At 45.8% G+C, this 16,640-nt stretch overlaps 1 protein-coding gene across 1 annotated transcript; it reads right to left on the reverse strand.

Moving 5' to 3' along the window:
* Positions 1-5,810: 5,810 nt before the first annotated feature.
* Positions 5,811-10,455, reverse strand: LOC147014608 (cyclin-A1-like). The gene is made up of 8 exons (XM_085852706.1): positions 9,901-10,455; positions 9,074-9,248; positions 8,788-8,900; positions 8,432-8,655; positions 7,094-7,298; positions 6,878-6,991; positions 6,641-6,774; positions 5,811-6,199 (listed from the first exon to the last, which is right to left on the reverse strand). The coding sequence occupies exons 1-8, from the start codon at positions 10,219-10,221 to the stop codon at positions 6,163-6,165; spliced, it is 1,323 nt and encodes a 440-aa protein (XP_085708832.1). The 5' UTR covers positions 10,222-10,455; the 3' UTR covers positions 5,811-6,162.
* Between the last annotated feature and the right edge of the window lie 6,185 nt (positions 10,456-16,640).

Consider the following 16,640-nt stretch of genomic DNA (forward strand, 5'->3'; position numbering starts at 1 on the left):
TTTTTCGACATCAAACCTCATAATTTAATTTACATCATCCACCTCGACCAGTCAAAGGTCAAATGGTGGTCTGAGAAAAGGTTTTTTTTTTGTTGCCATATTGCGTAATCTCAAAGACCACTTGGCCTTCCAATGTTTGCATAGTAATGGTGGACATGGGCTGAAATTGTGCATCTGAGAGTCCTTGGAACATTTTTCCTCAGATTGTGACTGAACGAAAAACACTTTGATCACTGAAATCTTCCTCGAATTTTAATGGAGGTTTATAATCGTCCTCAAGTGCCCCATCGACATTCTTCATTTACCCTCCATCCCGAAAGGTTGGTCCAAAAATATGGCCATCGTCCTGTCATTCTTTGGGAGCCCAACTGTGTCTGCGGACGTCCTCCTGCAGTTGAGTTAATTCTTATGAGGAGGTTGGTGGCAGGATTTGCACTCTGGCCACCGGAAAACTGTTCATTCCACAAAACATTCCAGAAGCTTGAAAAAAAGAATCTGAAAACACGCTGTGGGAGTACCTCCTGTGTTGCCTCCCTTTGCAGGGCAGCTCACCGGATGATGGGATTGGGGAAAAACCTTCGGGACCTCCAATCTTTAATGATAGGAGGGAAACCACGGGATAACATTCCCGGGTCAGATTGGTGCTGAGGTGTCGTCCACCAGACGGCGATCTCCTTGGGTTAACCTGAGGCGGTCCCTTCAGGGGGGAGGGGGGTGGGGTGACTGGAATGTCCGAGCCAAAAAAGCTGTAGCTGTGTCCAATAAGCTGACCCCAATGATAATTGAGGTAACACCGGTCAACGAGCGTATAAGACTAAGGATTCGTCACTCCTTCGGTGTCATTTCCCTGGTCTCCGTTTATGCTCCGACTGAGGCGAGTGATCTCACCGTGAAGGACGCATTCTACGCCACACTTGAGTCTGTGGTTGATCAGTGCCCCAGACGAGATACACCTTGAGTCTTGGGGGATTTCAATGCATCAACTGACACTGATCGCGATGATTATGAGACACGCATTGCTCCCCCATGAGTCTGGAACTGTGAACCAGAATAGCACCAAGTTCCTTGACTTTGGGTGGCTGATTCATAATTTCAGCACCAACAAGCTCACCATGAGACTTGGTATTCCAACGCTGGCAGTGTGGCAAAGGAGATTGACCATGTGCCCGTTGACTGGCAGTGGAGGATGATCCAGAACTGTAGGCTCGACTGGAGTGCTCAGTTCCTCAATACTGACCACCGGCTTGTGTTGTAGCAACGAAGATGCACCTCAAATCCAGGAGAATGGTATCATCCCAGCCAAGGCTGGATGTTGGCAAGCTCAAGAATGAGTGGGTTGCTGAGGAGTTGGCAAACAGGCTAAATGGAGATCCTGAATAGTTGTGCAGTGCCTTCACGACCACCGTCCTTGATGTTGCCGGTGGATATTGTTGTGGTTACCAAATTCGCAAACCACCATTCAGGTCCCTGAGGTGAGGTATCTCGGTAAGTACATGTGTAGTTAGGCCCAAACCCGTTGTCTAGTGGGAATACATGTCATTTATGCGTGCTGCGACTCTTCAGGATAGCCGTTTTTCTTTTACTATCTTTAATTTGGACCAATCGCCATTGTTACCACCACCAGTCACAACATCAACCACCAACCACAACGCCGCTTCACCACAACCGCCACGACCTTCCCGTCACACCTCGCAACCGTCGCATCGCCACCGTTCTTGCGCCGCTTGTGGGTACCGGTGTTGGACTCGTGCAGGGCGCGCGCCGAACAGCGTGTACAAAATCACGGATTTTGTGCTTCAAAAACGGATCAAAAACGACACACGCCCACTTTTTGCCGTCCAATCGGTGAGCGAGGGGCGAATTGGCCCCGCCCCCAGGGCGTTGGAGGGCGATCGATATATGCAAATTTATGGATCAAAAAGCATTCACGCCCACTTTTTCTCGGGCCAATGGGGAGCGAGGTGAAAGGTCGAAGGGAGGGGGTCAAAGATGAGAGGGCGAAGCCACGGGGCTGATATAAGCGACCGTGTTCGTCAGTCCAGTGAGTAGGAGAGAAAGAGAAGAGTACAGAGAGTTAAGACTTCGCGGGCGGTGGAGTTGGCAAGAAGGAGCTGGTCGTCGTGTGCGTTGGAGTCGGAGCGGAGGGGACGGAGCTGTGGAGAGGCGGCGAGGGCAGACGAGGGGGTGCTCGCGTCGTGCAGGGAGCTGCACCCCAGGGAGGCCGACAGCGCGACCTGGCCGAGGTGGAGACGCTCGTCGCGGGACAATAAAAATCCTCTATACCCCGAGCATCAGCAACCCCCTCCTGTTTCCCCCCGCGCTGAGATAGTGCGACCAAGGGGGCCCCTTTCCCACCCCCTACCAGACACTGCCCGCGAGGCCCGCGGAGTTGAGGCACCATCGCCGCTCCGCGTCTCATCACCAGACGGGTAGGCCCGACCCGGTCTCGGCCTCAGGCCCGCCTCATCCTTGAGGGTATTCTTTTCCTTGGTTTTGGGTATGTGTTGTCGGCGCCGTCTGTGAAGTAAAATTGTATAAGTGTTGCCGTGTGCTCGGTAGTCGGATAGCTCTGCATTGTGTTTCTCTTTTATATTTGCTTTTTGTGTAAATTGCATTGTGTTTTTCTTTTCTGTGTGCATTTGGTGGAATTGTATATGTGCGCTTTCCGTTCATCGTGAATAAATGTGCTTTGTGTTGAACTGTTTCCCGCTTCGCTTCGTCATTTCTTTCATTGAATCCTCATCTTGCTTCACGTAAAGGGTTGGTAGTGGGCTGAATACGCCCGATAATTAATCGAACCGTCGAGGTCGACGAATAACACCGCTCGGTTATCCCGATAGTACGGAACGGGTCGCTTAAGTGGCCCGTGTCCGAAGTCGACCTGCGGCGAGGTGCGATCGCCCGGTCTACCCTCCGCGTGGGTACTTAGGTAGGTCGAATTTGGCGAGCAACCCTATCCCACGCGGGGGCTGATTGGCTCGATCGCGGTGAGACCGAAAGGTCCACCCGTGACTGGTTCCCGGCGTTAGTCCGAGAGGGTCACGACTGGATTGTCCGTCCGGTGGGCGACGGGCCGCGATTCGAGTTACGTGGCTGTCAGCACGCCGGCGGGCGTGAATCCGTAACAATATCTTAGAACTCACCCAAGGGCGAAGAAGAATTGTCTGTCAAGGGACACTGGATGCCATTGACCAGAGTCACAGGGCCAGGCTGAATGGCAGAGCTGAGCTGTTCAGGGAGCTGAGGCGTAAAACTGTACGTGTGCTTAGGGTGGACAAGGAGACCTATGTGCGAGGAATCTGTGAGGGGAGTAGAGCATCACCTGTGGTCAAGGGATTCTAGTCCTGCTTACAGGGGAATTCGCATATTGCGTTCATCCAAGCCCATCCCTCGGTGTACTGCAGTTAGAGCAGAGGGTGGTAGGCTCGACAGAGGAGTCCAAAGTGAAGGCCCGCTTACTTTGAGCAGTTGTACCAGGCTGCTCCACCAGCTGTCGAGTTGGACGTCAGGGGTTTACAATCACTGTTGCTGACCCTACAAACAACTGTGGTCCATCTTCGTTTGTGAAAACAGGCTGCGGTGAACCGGTCAAAATGGGGTAAAGCTCCAGGGATCTGTGGCATCCATGCTAAATTTCTCAAAGCTGGTGGAAATGCTGCAATCGTAGCATTGCATGGAGTTCTGTTCTCTGCCTGGAACACAGGCATCATCCCAACTGACTGGAAAAAGGAACCTTGTTGTCCCTCTCTGGAAAGGGAAGGGTGATCACCAAGACTGCAACAACTACTGATGGGTGACGCTGCTCTCAGTGCCAGGTAAGGTCTTTGCTCGTATAATTCTTGATAGGGTTCGCCACCATCTGCTTGAGCACCAGCGTCCAGAGCAGTCAGGCTTTACACAAAAGAGGTCAATGATTGACCGTATCCTTGCTCTTCGGGTCCTCACCGAATGCAGATGAGAATTGTGCCAGGTGCTGCTCGCAGCCAATGTTGATCCCTGTAAAGTATTTGATTCAGTGAATCGGGATACCCTCTGGATGTTTTTGTCTTCGGGGGGTGCCACCAAAACCGATCGATCCGACGACTGAACTCTACTCTGGTACTGAGATTGCTGTGAGATGTGGTGGTACCATCTGACTTATTTGCCGTTGTTACTGGAGTTTGTCAGGGGTGTATACTGGCCCCCACACTTTTCAGCACTTATATGGACTGGATGTCAGAGAGATCAAGCTGCGTTGCATCATTTTGGAATGTCAAGATCTCTGACCTTGATATTGCAGATGGAGTCATGTTTGCAGAGACTTTAGATATCCTTTTGGGGGCCCTCGTGGTGCTGAATGAAGAGTCAGAGCTGCTGGGATTATGGGTTTATAGGTTTAAAACTAAGATCCAGGCTTTCAATGACATCTTGGATGCTGCTGACCTGTCTGTGGTGAGGATGTTAATATCATGTAGATTCACACTTACCTTGGCAGTGATGTTCATATCTCTGCCAGCTGTGAGCTGACATCTGGGTCAACAGACATCTGGGTCAGGCCTGGGGTGCCATGTATTCTCTGGATCATGGGGTGTGGCACTGCCGGTACCTGTGTGGGAGGATGAAAGTCCGAGTCTTCAGGTCCTTCCAATCTTGCTCTATGGATGTGAGACTTGGACTCTGACCAGGGATCCGAGACAGACTTGATTCCTTTGCTACCAGGTCTCTTCGGAGAATCCTTTGGGATCGCTGGTCGGACTGTGTCCAATGAGTAGTTTGAGACTCAAATGAGATTTGTTGCCTACACAGTCTGTGAGCAGCAGCTGCCACTGTATGGACATGTGGCTCGCTTTCCTGACATTGATCCTGCTCACCAGATTCTCTCAGCAAGGAAGTCTCGTGAGTGGAGGAGGCCAATGGGCCGACCACGTGCCTCATGGTTGCAGCAGGTTGATCAGCATCTCAAGGAGATGGGTGTGGGCCAGGCATCTTCCTGGGGGATAGCCGGATGGAGGCCGCTGGAGTACCGGCAAAAAGTGGACGCAGTGATGTGCTGCTCTGGCACATGCTCCCTTACCTGACCTGGCCTTGGTGGCAGCAGAGGTCACTGCAGTGCAAACACATCCCAGCAACAATCACGTGTACAGGAATTGGACTTGCTGCATCAGGATGTGAACATTATGGAGGTATAGTGGATGAAAGAACTAACTTTCCAACTTTTAAGATTCCCAAGTTTACAATTTGTCTTCCATTGAATGGCCAAATCAGGATACAAGATAAGATAACATAGCAAGGTTGATAGGCCAAACACCTTGTCCCTTCCACTTTACTGGAATTGTGATTCAAAAATTGGTGCAACAAGGACAGGTAAGTGATATTACATATTTTGCATAAAGTTAAATCTCAAAATTGAAAAAGTTTGCATTAAACACACGTAATTGAAATGTTGAGTTAAAAGATTTCCACTTTTACCCAACTTACCCTCTTCTTTCTTTCCCCACCACCCCTTCCTGACATTCCATTAGAGGCTATTTGGTTAAGAATGACGTTTGTCAAATTTATAAGCTTCATGAAAGCCACCATGGGCCAAGTTCACCCAACTTAATGGTCCAGGGGATGATGCACCCCATCACAATCCCACAGTTTACTCAGGATGAGAATAAAACGCAGGAGACAGGTGCACCAGCTCCACCATTTATAATAAAAAAAAATTTAGATCAATTACTATCCTTTCAAATTTAGTGGATTTCAGGTGCCATAATGATTAAGGTCTAGTGTCCAATCAAAACCTCATCAATCCTTTTCATGCCATTTAAAAAGTGACATACACATGGTATTGAAAAAGAAATTTATTGGAGACATTTAGATAATAAGTGCTTCAACTTCAGCAAAACGTGGCTGAATCTTTAAACAAAGCTCCAATTCTAACATCCTATTAAAAAAAATCTAACCAGGACTTGCAAAACATTCCAGGCTGGGCTTGACTAAAGCCCCACACAACGGGTGACTGTCAAATATTTCACATCAGGCAGCACTTAAGATTGGAAATAAAAGCACTTCTAAAAATATAAAAATTTAACCCATTACAAAGCATGGCTAAAAGTGCCTCAATAAAATATCACATTGCTGCTCAATCTTCAACAAATTCGGGTTAAAATTTGGGAGCAATTAGGTTTGTTCCGAGGGTCAACACAGAGGTGGCAGCTGTGATACAGACAAGAACCTGCAAACAAAAAAGAGTGGGCGGGGGGGGGGGGGAGAAAACGGGTTGAAGGATTCAAGAGGTAAAGGGGAAATCAGGGTCCACAACCAAGAATGGGTGAAAAAAAAAAAAAAAGTGATGAAAAATACAAAGTGGCATCATTTAAATAGTGACAGACTTGATGTAACGGTTAAAGCATCCACTTCGAGTCTGGGAGGTCGGCAGTTATACCAAAGACTAAATGGTACGTGCAGCTTCCTTGCTTGACACTCAGCATTAAAAGATAGACCATGGACACCATACGTTGACAAACATTGCACAGGCTTGATGGACCCTTATGTCCTTGTGTGTTGAAGTTCCTCGTAAGGGAACTTTCAAGACGACATTGCAGACATCACCAAAAGTGTTTCACAGCACGACTTGGACTATAAACTGTACCAACTACATGGAATCGACACTTACTTTGGTGTGCTGTACTTCTTGTAGAGTGCCTTGAAAGTATCGAGTCCAGCAGCACGATGAGAGTTCACAAGGTCATGTAAACATCCCTCCAGGTCACTAGTCTGGTACATGGTCAACTTGGACAGGACAGGCGGCTGTATGTGTGCGGCAAGTCAACACACAAACGCTCACTGTGAAGGATCCAATTCTAAAGCAACATTCTGTTCAAATGTGAACACAGGTTTCCGAAAGACGTACCCAGCTCTCCCTCGATGTCATGCAGTTTGAGAGACAATAAGCGGCTGCAGCAATGACTGATGGTAGGTAGGCAAGGTAACATTCACCATCCAGTAAAGTCAAATCCAGCAAGTACTGTGGATACATTGCATCGTTGCTCAAGCTGCTAGTGACCAAAAAAACAGCAATGCGAGGATCGCAAAAGCAACGAGAAACGTCAACGGAACCAGTACGCACCATAGCCAGATAGCGAGCCTTGTTGGACAGTGGATGCCACTGCATGTACAGCTCCAAGAAGCACAGGCCAGTGGGTACAGCCAAATAGAATCTTAGGGCATAGAGCAGGTGGTGCTCCATCCGCAGCACCTGTTTCACAGTGTACGTGTCGTCCGTCACGTACACAAACTCCTTCACATCTGGTGGGTACAGCTCTTCAAATTTCCTAAACACAAGGTGACGCCACAATTTTTTGTCAGAGGTAGATTTTGTGCATCATTGGATTTCACATGGCCTCTTGGAAGAGACCGGGAAATACACAAACGCCACACACACACACCACCAAGCCGAAGTTTGAATCCTGACCCAGCTATAAACCGTCATCCTGGTGCTTCATATATGCATGTGCTGTCCCTCAGATGAACGTTGAAAAAAATACAGACATTAAAGACTTCAAGGTGTTCTTCATCAAGAGTAGGTGAGCCATCTCCAGCACCTTAAAACATTAAAAAAAAAACCGGCCCTAACCAGCAGAGAGCATTTGGGTCACACCTTCAGCCAACGATGCTACCCTACAGCCTTGTGCTGCAAGCAAGAGAACGCCACAACATGCTAGTACCACGATTAACGTGACAAGTTCACTACATTATTAGAAACATTCGCTTCAACATTGTAAAGTTCAACAAGTTACGAATTATTACATTAATCTAGAGTAGCTCTGCTCACCATGGTTTGTGTCATATTGAAAATAAATTTAAACAAGTGGTATGGAGGAAATTTCTGATAGACTTTGACCATGTTCCACGTAGGGGGTTTGTTCAGAAATTACAAACAGGGATGACAATAGAGATTGGGGTTTGTTTTTTTTTTTAATTACGAGAGGTATTACACAAATTGCAAGGACAATGGACAAACATTGTATACAGGATTTGAACCTGGGTTCCTTGGAGCAATTGTACAGATAAACATTGCAGCAGATATTCCCATCCACTTTCTGAGCCTACCATCCTTCTCTCAGCTTGTACTTGACCTCACCACACATTCTACTGGACAATCACCTATTCCAGAACCATACGTGATACAAGCTTCCCTGTCTATTCAACCAACCTCACACTACCTTAAATACTGATGCCAATCCAGTCTGTCCCATTACACCCTAACCCTCCCAATCAAGGTTGAAGACTTGCGACCAACTCACAACTACCAAGTACTTAATCTGTCACCATACCATGGGCATTCCGCTTTGCCATAATCCTCAGAAACCACATGTTTGTACCCAAGCTGCTTACAGTGAGTCTAGCATAAATCATACAGCCAAGTTTGACACACAGTACACCACACCACCTTGGAGATACTCACGCAGCCACATAGAGTGCGGACGTGCCGAGCAACTGAAGCTTTTTGCGAGGTAAATTGGTGCACGATAAGAAACGGTCTACGTAACCGACCGCGAGGTGCAAGGTCTCAGGCTCCAGCTTGTATTCCAGTGTGACATCCACCATCCAGTCAAAGAGAAGGGTACGCATGGCGTGGTTCAAGTCTTGCTGCTTGCGCATGTACAGCGGCTTCGCGCGGAGCCGCACCTACCGGAGGCAAACGTGGGTTTAGAAACTCCAAGACAAATCAAAATCATGCAAACATCACATGAAATAAATAAAATAAATATCAGTGGACAGTATGTAGTGAGCAAAGCGCAATGGGCGAGTGGACCCCACCTCTGCCTCTCGGAGATACAAACAAATCTCATCAGAGTAGTCAGAAAGACCGAGTGGGTCCGAAAGATGACTTTCATCCATACCCCAAGACATTTCCATATTGATGGGAGAACCTGAAACAAACAAAAACTGCTTCATGACTGCAGAGATAATTCGGGGTTGGGGGGTCTTCAGATAATTATTTACTTAGAGAGAGAGTGTGTGGGGGTGGGCAGATAGAGGGGTCTACAATTAAGGTGGTTTGCAAACTCGTAAAGAAAACCTTTCCAAAGACAAGCGTACGCACTTCCCGTGTTAGACAACGAGACGGAATGAAAACTCAACATCAACGAGTTGAGATCATCAGGTGTGGTCGATTGGGCAGGTAAAACACAGAACCGATCGTTCTCTGGACTGGGCTCTTGAGAAGAGTCATAATCACAATCCGGGTCAGGCTGCGAATGTAATGGGGCCAAAGGGACCTGCAAACAAAAAAAAAATAAACCAATGTCACCCGCAGGGTGACCCGTATCTTGCCAAAAGGTGAGCACATGTGACTTCTTTAAGGTCACACTGAGGTGAACAGAGCTGCTATCCACCAGGAGCGACTCCTTGAGGAATATCTGCCTACGAGAGATTCCGATGAGAATCGTTCTGCAGAGTAACCATGAAAAATATGCGTTTGCCTCATAATGTCACTAAATGACGTCATAATGTCTCAAGCTTGACATATCTAGAAAGCACTCATCGAGGTGTTCAATTTGAGGTACGACACGATATGGTTCCTAAAACTTGAAAATTTGACCTTGGGGTCAAATATGTTTGACCTCAGGCGCTAACCATGAAGGTCAAGGCCAATCGCCAGACCATATACTACATTCCCATAAAGTTTGGAGACCATTAGATTAAAATTACTCAAAAAATAAGGGTTTCGTCGACTCCCCTGATTTGCGACAAAGTGACCTTGACCTTTGACCTTGACCTTCAAAATTTTATGCACCGAAAGGGACCTCTATAGGCCTCTGATATGCGAAGTTACAAAAATTTCCAATGATAACTGTGCTCTGCAGAATTTTTTATGCGTGATTACACAAACACACAAACACACAAACACACAAACACACAAACACACACCTTTCCCATCGCAGGTTGCACATTATTCGCGCTTGCTGTAATGGAGCGCAGACAAGGTCGGCCATCCAGGTGAATGGTCGGGCGCCCAAACCGTGGTCTGCCGACATTCTCCGCATCGTTCATGGTGGTTTCAACACGTCGTTTGTTCATGGTGGCTCTCATTCCTTGGAGCACCAGGTGATGCACCCTCTGGGGAAGTTTTATTTGCTGATTGATCAGTGGGACCGAGCACCTTATCCCAGTCCAGGATTGGCTGCACCTGTGAATCACCTTGCGTCTTGCTCCAAACTTCCTGTTAAAACGTCGAGCCACGGGTATCATGAACCATCAACAGAAGAAAGGTAAAACATTTTATTACGCAGTTCGACGTCACAATGACGAAACAAAATATAAACGTTCCCGCGGTTGAGCGAGCTGATTTGATTCAGGGTTCTGATGATCCGATCCCACCAGACACGAGGTTCATGTCACTATAAAATACCGTTCTGGTGTGCCAGCGGGGAGCGCCGCATCTGTGAGCACGTCGTCCTTCGAACGGGACGGAAAAGCCGGCTGTCTCATCTGCAATCACGTCGTCGTTTCCCCCCCCCCGAATGAAACAATTTTACTGAAAGTTTATATTTGACGTCATCCGTCATCGTCACGACCGATGACGTTGCGGTCAACTTGAGTCCAGAGGAAGGTTTTTGATGGTTGAGCATCGACCATTTTGTTGGAGGCGAGCGCTCTCACAGCTGATTGGTAACGGAACACACCTTTCTTGTATGTGATCAGGTGAGGAAGTGGTGTATCATGGTGATCACATTATTCGATTCAAGTTCGCCCCGAGATACCCAAACTGGGTTAAATTCTTTCATTAATCTAAAGTCTAAACTAAAAAAGTGAATTTGTACATTTGTTTGTTTGTTTGTTTGTTTAAATGTTTCACAAAATAAAAAATAAAATACTGAACCAAATCCAACCAAATTTTTCATGTTTCCGAAGGGTGCCCCAACTCTGGTTTCTGTCTGGTTAGCATATCTAGGGGAGAGGGTTCAGGGTTGGGGGAAGACCCCAAACTCTCTCCAGGTAAATGTGTACCGTATAGTGAGTGCCACCTGGTGGTAGCCAGTATTACACATCTTCTTATGTAAGGAAAGTTTAAACAATTTAGCAACAAGCATTACGGTGATGTTGAAATCTGAGTGATAATAATTTGAAATTTTCAAATCGTTTCATTTCACTCATTTTAAGTGGAGGTTCAAACCAAAGCATCCAACACTGAGATTCGCAGTGAAGCGGAAGTGATGTTTGCTCCCTCCATAGATAAGCAGCAAGGTTGGTTGATGAAGGTGGTGTTGGCTAACCTCCAAGAAGATGGAAGATGCTCTCGGGCAAATGATAGTGAATAGAGCAGAATGTTTGTGAAGTACAACATTTCGGCTTTTGATTAGCTATTTTGACTAAATTTATGTCATTTTTAAAAATTAAATCCATCACCAAAGCGATGGGTACTTTTGATAGTTACCTCTGCCACCGAAGGTTGGTGGAGGGTATGTTTTCACCCCTGTCTGTCTGGGTTGTCTGTGAGCAGGATGTCTTAAAAAAGTTGTGCACAGATTTTGACGAAACTTGGTGGACAGGTTCAGTGTGTGGCAAGGACAAATTGATTCGATTTTAGTGAAGATCCTGATCCAGATACAAGAAGTGATCCTTCACCATTGAGGGATGGGGCCAAAACGATATATAGCATGACATCATAAAACGTTATGGACGAATTTTGACAAAACTTGGTGTACGAGTTGGTTCGGTGACAAGAAGCCGATTACAATTTTGGCTTAGGACCGGATGCAGATCCAGCCAATCAGGGTGATATAAAATGTAAACTGTTCATCCTGGCTGAAGTATGCGCTACATATCTTTGCTGATGACTTCACCCTCTGCCGTACCATCTGTCATCCCTCAGACCGGCATGCCGCAGACTCTTCGCTCTCTGCAGATCTGGATAAAATCACAAACTGGTCCAACACGTGGAACATGTCTTTCAATCCGGACAAATCTCACACTCTCACTTTGTCTCTCCGAAAGGACTGTTTAGAACCCCCCCACCCCCCATCAACGTTATCAACAATCCTCTGAAAGAAGTCCTTTCATTCAAGCTTCTGGATCTCACTATCTGCCATGATCTTTCCTGGGAAAGCCACATTTCCAACCTGGCATCCAAAGCCAGTCACCGACTGGGAATCCTCCGTCGTGCAAAGTCCTTCCTCGGACCACCTGAGCTCCTGACCACTTACAAAGCTTTCGTCTGCAGCCTGATGGAATACTGCTCTCCCTTCTGGGCTGGTGCTCCTGCCTCTCATCTTTCTCAGTTTCACGCTGTGGAAACCAAGGCATTTCGAATCATTGATATCTCCCACGATGAGGCTGAGCCTTTGGGCCTCTCACTCTCTCACCGCAGGCAGGTCGGTGGTCTTTCTGTCTTCTACCATCTCCTCTCTGGTCTCGCCCCTCCTGCTCTGTCTGCGATTTGTCCCCACCATATTTACACAGGGCACTCAAGGTTCACCAGCAACCCCCTTTTGGTAAAACTACAAAAATCACGAATCACTGCTCACCTTCACTCTTTCATTCTCTTCTTCCCCACCTTTGGAATAAAGTCTCACAATCTCTTCAATCCCATTCTTCCCTCCATGCCTTCAAAACAGCAGTTCACCACCACCTCTTTTCCTCCATCCAAAACCACGATCTTTTCTACCCCCATTAATCCACCTAAAAACCACCTCCTTCAAATTCCCTGCTTTCCTTGCTGAAAGTCCCTGTAATGCCCATCTTGTATACCCCGTATTCCCCGCCTCATCGCTCTCCCTTCCACAGATCTCCTCATGTCTCTGCTCCCCATTGTTTTGTCCTTCCCTCTCCCACCCCTCTTGTTTTATGCCCCCCCCTTAGCTGTGTGCTGTGTGTTAGCTCTCATACGAGCATCGACAAGGTAGACAAAGAAACAATAAAAATAGAGCCGTTCTTGCAGTACACCTGCTCGTATTAAATAAGGCAAGTGTGCGTGCGTGCGTGCGTGCGTGCGTGTGCATTGGTTGTTATCTCCATATGTGGGTTTCAGAAGATGGAATGGTGTCATCCTGGGGCTCGAAGTATCCACTCCTTTGTCGGTGAGGAGGATCACGATTCATGGACCAATTTGTGACGTTTTCTGTTCTCAAAGTTTTGTTCCAAGAGCTCTTTTGAGGATCGTCACTGAGCCCCGGACAGCTTCCAACTGAAGTTCGTTTGTAGTAATATTCCCAGGGATGGTTTTAAGATGTCCATTAGGTTCTTTATCATTCCCATTGCTCCAATGACCACTGGTACAATTTTGGTGCTCTTCAGATTCCCGGATCTTTTCACTTCATTTTTGAGGTCCTCCTGGTATTTTGTCATTTTCTTGATTTCTGTGTTCTTTTGGCCAAAATTACTGGGTACTGAAACCTCAATTACCATTGCCTTCTTTTTGTAGCTCAGTACTATATCTCATTGCAACGCTTTGTTTTCTATGTTCATGCTTGATGGGATCATTCGGTCGTATGTGAGCATTACTTCCTTGATCTCAATTATCGCTTTTGGTTCGTGTTTCACTTTATTTCATATATTTCACTTTATAACCGCTTGTCGGATTGAGACTAAATTTTCACCAGAAGTGCGACTACTCATGAAGAATGTTTTAAACATAAGGATGTCTTCAGTCACGTGGTGTGGCAGCCATGTTGGAAAAAGAAAAAATTTGGACCTCTGTATCTCTGAAACCACACCAAGGAAAAAATTAAAACTTGGCACATGGCAAGTACTCCTCATGGGGAATGTGTGGTTTTTTTGATGACATCATAGGTGTCTTTGTTATGTCATAATTGCAAATGTAGAACACTACATCTGATCAGTATGAACATTTTTGAGGATCCTCGAGGCATAAAATGATCCACAGGAAAAATTTTTTTGATATCATCGATCATGTGATTCGGCAGCCATATTGGTTTTTTTTGAAAATCCTTCAAAAGTCTTCTTCTCTGAAATGGCAAAACAGATCAAGGTGAAACTTCACACGTATGACCACCTCTCCATGAGAAACAAGAGGTTCACACATTCAGAGACATGACAGAAGTAAATAGACACCATGATTTTTAAAGAATTCATTGATTTAACATTTGAAGAACATTTGATCCATTTTAATACGTACACTAGTATTTGGGAGACTTCCTATTTACAGATTTCAATGCTTTTCCTCTTTTCGGCATAGAACTAACGAGTTCTGAAATTTTCTCTTGTGGGATTTCTGCCCAGGCTTCACACAAAAGGTTTAGCAATTCTGCCCGTGATGTTGGTTTCCTGGACTTTTTCCACACAGCTCAATCCAATATGGTTCAGAGGTGTTCAATGGGATCCATGTCAAGAGACTGACTTGGTCATGGAAGTCGCTTGATCCCATTTCTGTCCTGCCACTCTTTGGTATTTTTGCAGTGTGGCCTGGAGCTCCATCTTCCATGAACAGTGTCACTTTTGACCATCTGACCAGTGGAGATGACAGGGAGACGTCCATCCTCAAGGATAGAAATGTATATCGTAGAGTTGATGTTGCCAACACACTCCACAAGCTCTGAACAACCAGCGCTCCAGATTACTACCCACACCATCATTGAAAAACCACCGTGTTTGACAGCTGGCTGCAATCGGTTCAAAGAGAATTATTAACTGGGAAGTCTCCAGATCCGTATACGTCCACTGTCAGAAAATTGAGCAAATTGGAACTCATCTGAAAAAATGACAGTTTGCCAAAACTCCAAGGGACTGTTGGCCATCTCGTCAGCCCACTTCTTCCTCCGTTGAATGTTGGCTGGTCTATGAAGAGGTTTTCTCCTAGCTATTCTCCCATAGTAGCCCAGTTGATGAAGGTACCACATGGCAGTTCTTGAGCTAACTTGGACCTCATCTGCAACATCTGCTGCCTTGTATCGGGAACTTTTCTCAATGGACCGCTTCACAGCTCGAAGACACCTTTCTGAGGGCCCAGATCGACCAGAACGGGAAACTGTGGATTCCTTGCCTTCGCTGGTGAATTGCACAATTACCCGAATGACCATAGAAAGCGGAATGCCAAAGTTCTGAGCTACCTGATGCTGGCTGACTCCACCTTCCGAATGGTCAACAATTCGTCCTCTTTGAAAATCGGAAAGGTCGTGTGCTCCCTGGGTTTGAGGCACAGTTAATTGTCGTGCAAGACCCAGGAACTCGTTTCTGCAAATAAATAGTTGAATATTAATACAAATCACTGAGTAAAACTTGCTTTAAATAGATTAAATGAAGAAATTTAAAGTGTCTATTTACTTGTCATGTCTCTATTGTACTGTATGATGTCATAGGTCACATGGTTTGGCAGCTCCATTGTATTGAAGAAAAATATTAAATAATGTGCTCTCTCTGGAACCGCTTAATCATTCAACGTGAAACTTCACATTTATGATCTCGTGGTGATGTGAAATGCATAGCACGTCTTAAATTTCAACTTGATTGAGTGTATGGTCTGGCATCCAGAATTATTTAATATTTAGCTATGGGTTCTCTGTTTTTTTGGAAGAAGGCTCACAAGGCAGTGCCTGGATGGGTTTTAGGGTGGAGGAGTCGCAGATGAAATGCGAATCCCATCTCGATTCCTCCTGGTGACTTCATCTTTGCTTTTAGCTTGTTCGGGTTCCTTCTGATTCCTCCAATGCATTTAATCTGCCATTCGACTTGAATTGAATTTATGTTCATCCCATTCTAAATTCAATTGAATAACGACGAATACTAAAAAAAAACGTCACGGGTCAGGATCAGCTGTCCGATCAAAGCGGGGATGCATCAAAGCAGGACGTCTTGGTATTCGGTCATCACTGCCAGCAGTTATAAACTGGCAGTTCGAATTATGTCTCATTAATTACGTAACACACCAGGACACAAACACACGACACAAAACAAGTCCTGCCATCTACTAGCTCCGATTGCTCTTTTTCCTCTTGGGGCTGCCTTCGTTGCTGCTTCGGTTCCATGCATAACATCTTCCATTCACACCTGTCTTTTGTTATTTTTTTTCACAATGAGTAAGTGAGAGATATCTTTTCTGGTTTGTTGTGTTCATGCTTGCAAACAAATTGGATTCTGTAATTTGTTGAACTTTTCATGAACTCAGCCAATTCTATTGTTGTCATGCCGTGTACTTGGTCGAGTTCAATGAGGCGACAACCTCCTCCTCATCTCAGCAGGTACATTCTCAGGATTTACTGATTTTTGTAGAACATTTCGTGGGTAGTGAGGATATTTCCTTGTTTTGATATCTAGTCTAGTTATTGATTTCAGCTTGGAGCCAGTTTATTACTCCACAGCTGCATTGCAACACTGGTACTGTGAGTTGGTTTTTGACTATGACTGTTTCTTGGGGTGAGACGTGTTTTCAGGATCAATCTCACTCTATGCAAGTATTCTTTGGTAATTGTTTTGTGAATTTGTTTGAGACATATTTGGTGGCCCTCTTCTCCTTCAAGGTATGTGTATGATGCTTCGTTCTCTCGAGCCTGTTTTGCTGTATGCAAGTCGGTTTTTATGATTTGTCCGTTTTTGTTGATAACCTTTCGCAGAATGCGAAGGTAATGTTTTGGTCGGCGTGTATTTATTTATTTATTTATTTATTTGTAATCTTGTGATTCGTATAACTCAAAAAGTATTAAACCGAATTGCAT

This window comes from Eptatretus burgeri, chromosome 13 (genome assembly GCF_056783735.1).
Source record: "Eptatretus burgeri isolate ZD-2024b chromosome 13, Ebu_testis_v1, whole genome shotgun sequence".
Taxonomy (NCBI): Eukaryota; Metazoa; Chordata; class Myxini; order Myxiniformes; family Myxinidae; genus Eptatretus; species Eptatretus burgeri.

Coding starts and splice junctions, on each gene's coding strand:
- LOC147014608 (XM_085852706.1), bottom strand. CDS start 10,221: ATGATACCCGTGGCTCGACGTTTTAACAGGAAGTTTGGAGCAAGACGC. Junction 8,656..8,787: donor TGTATCTCCGAGAGGCAGAG/GTGGGGTCCACT, acceptor TGCCTCCGGTAG/GTGCGGCTCCGCGCGAAGCC. Junction 7,299..8,431: donor TCCGCACTCTATGTGGCTGC/GTGAGTATCTCC, acceptor CCTTGTGTTTAG/GAAATTTGAAGAGCTGTACC.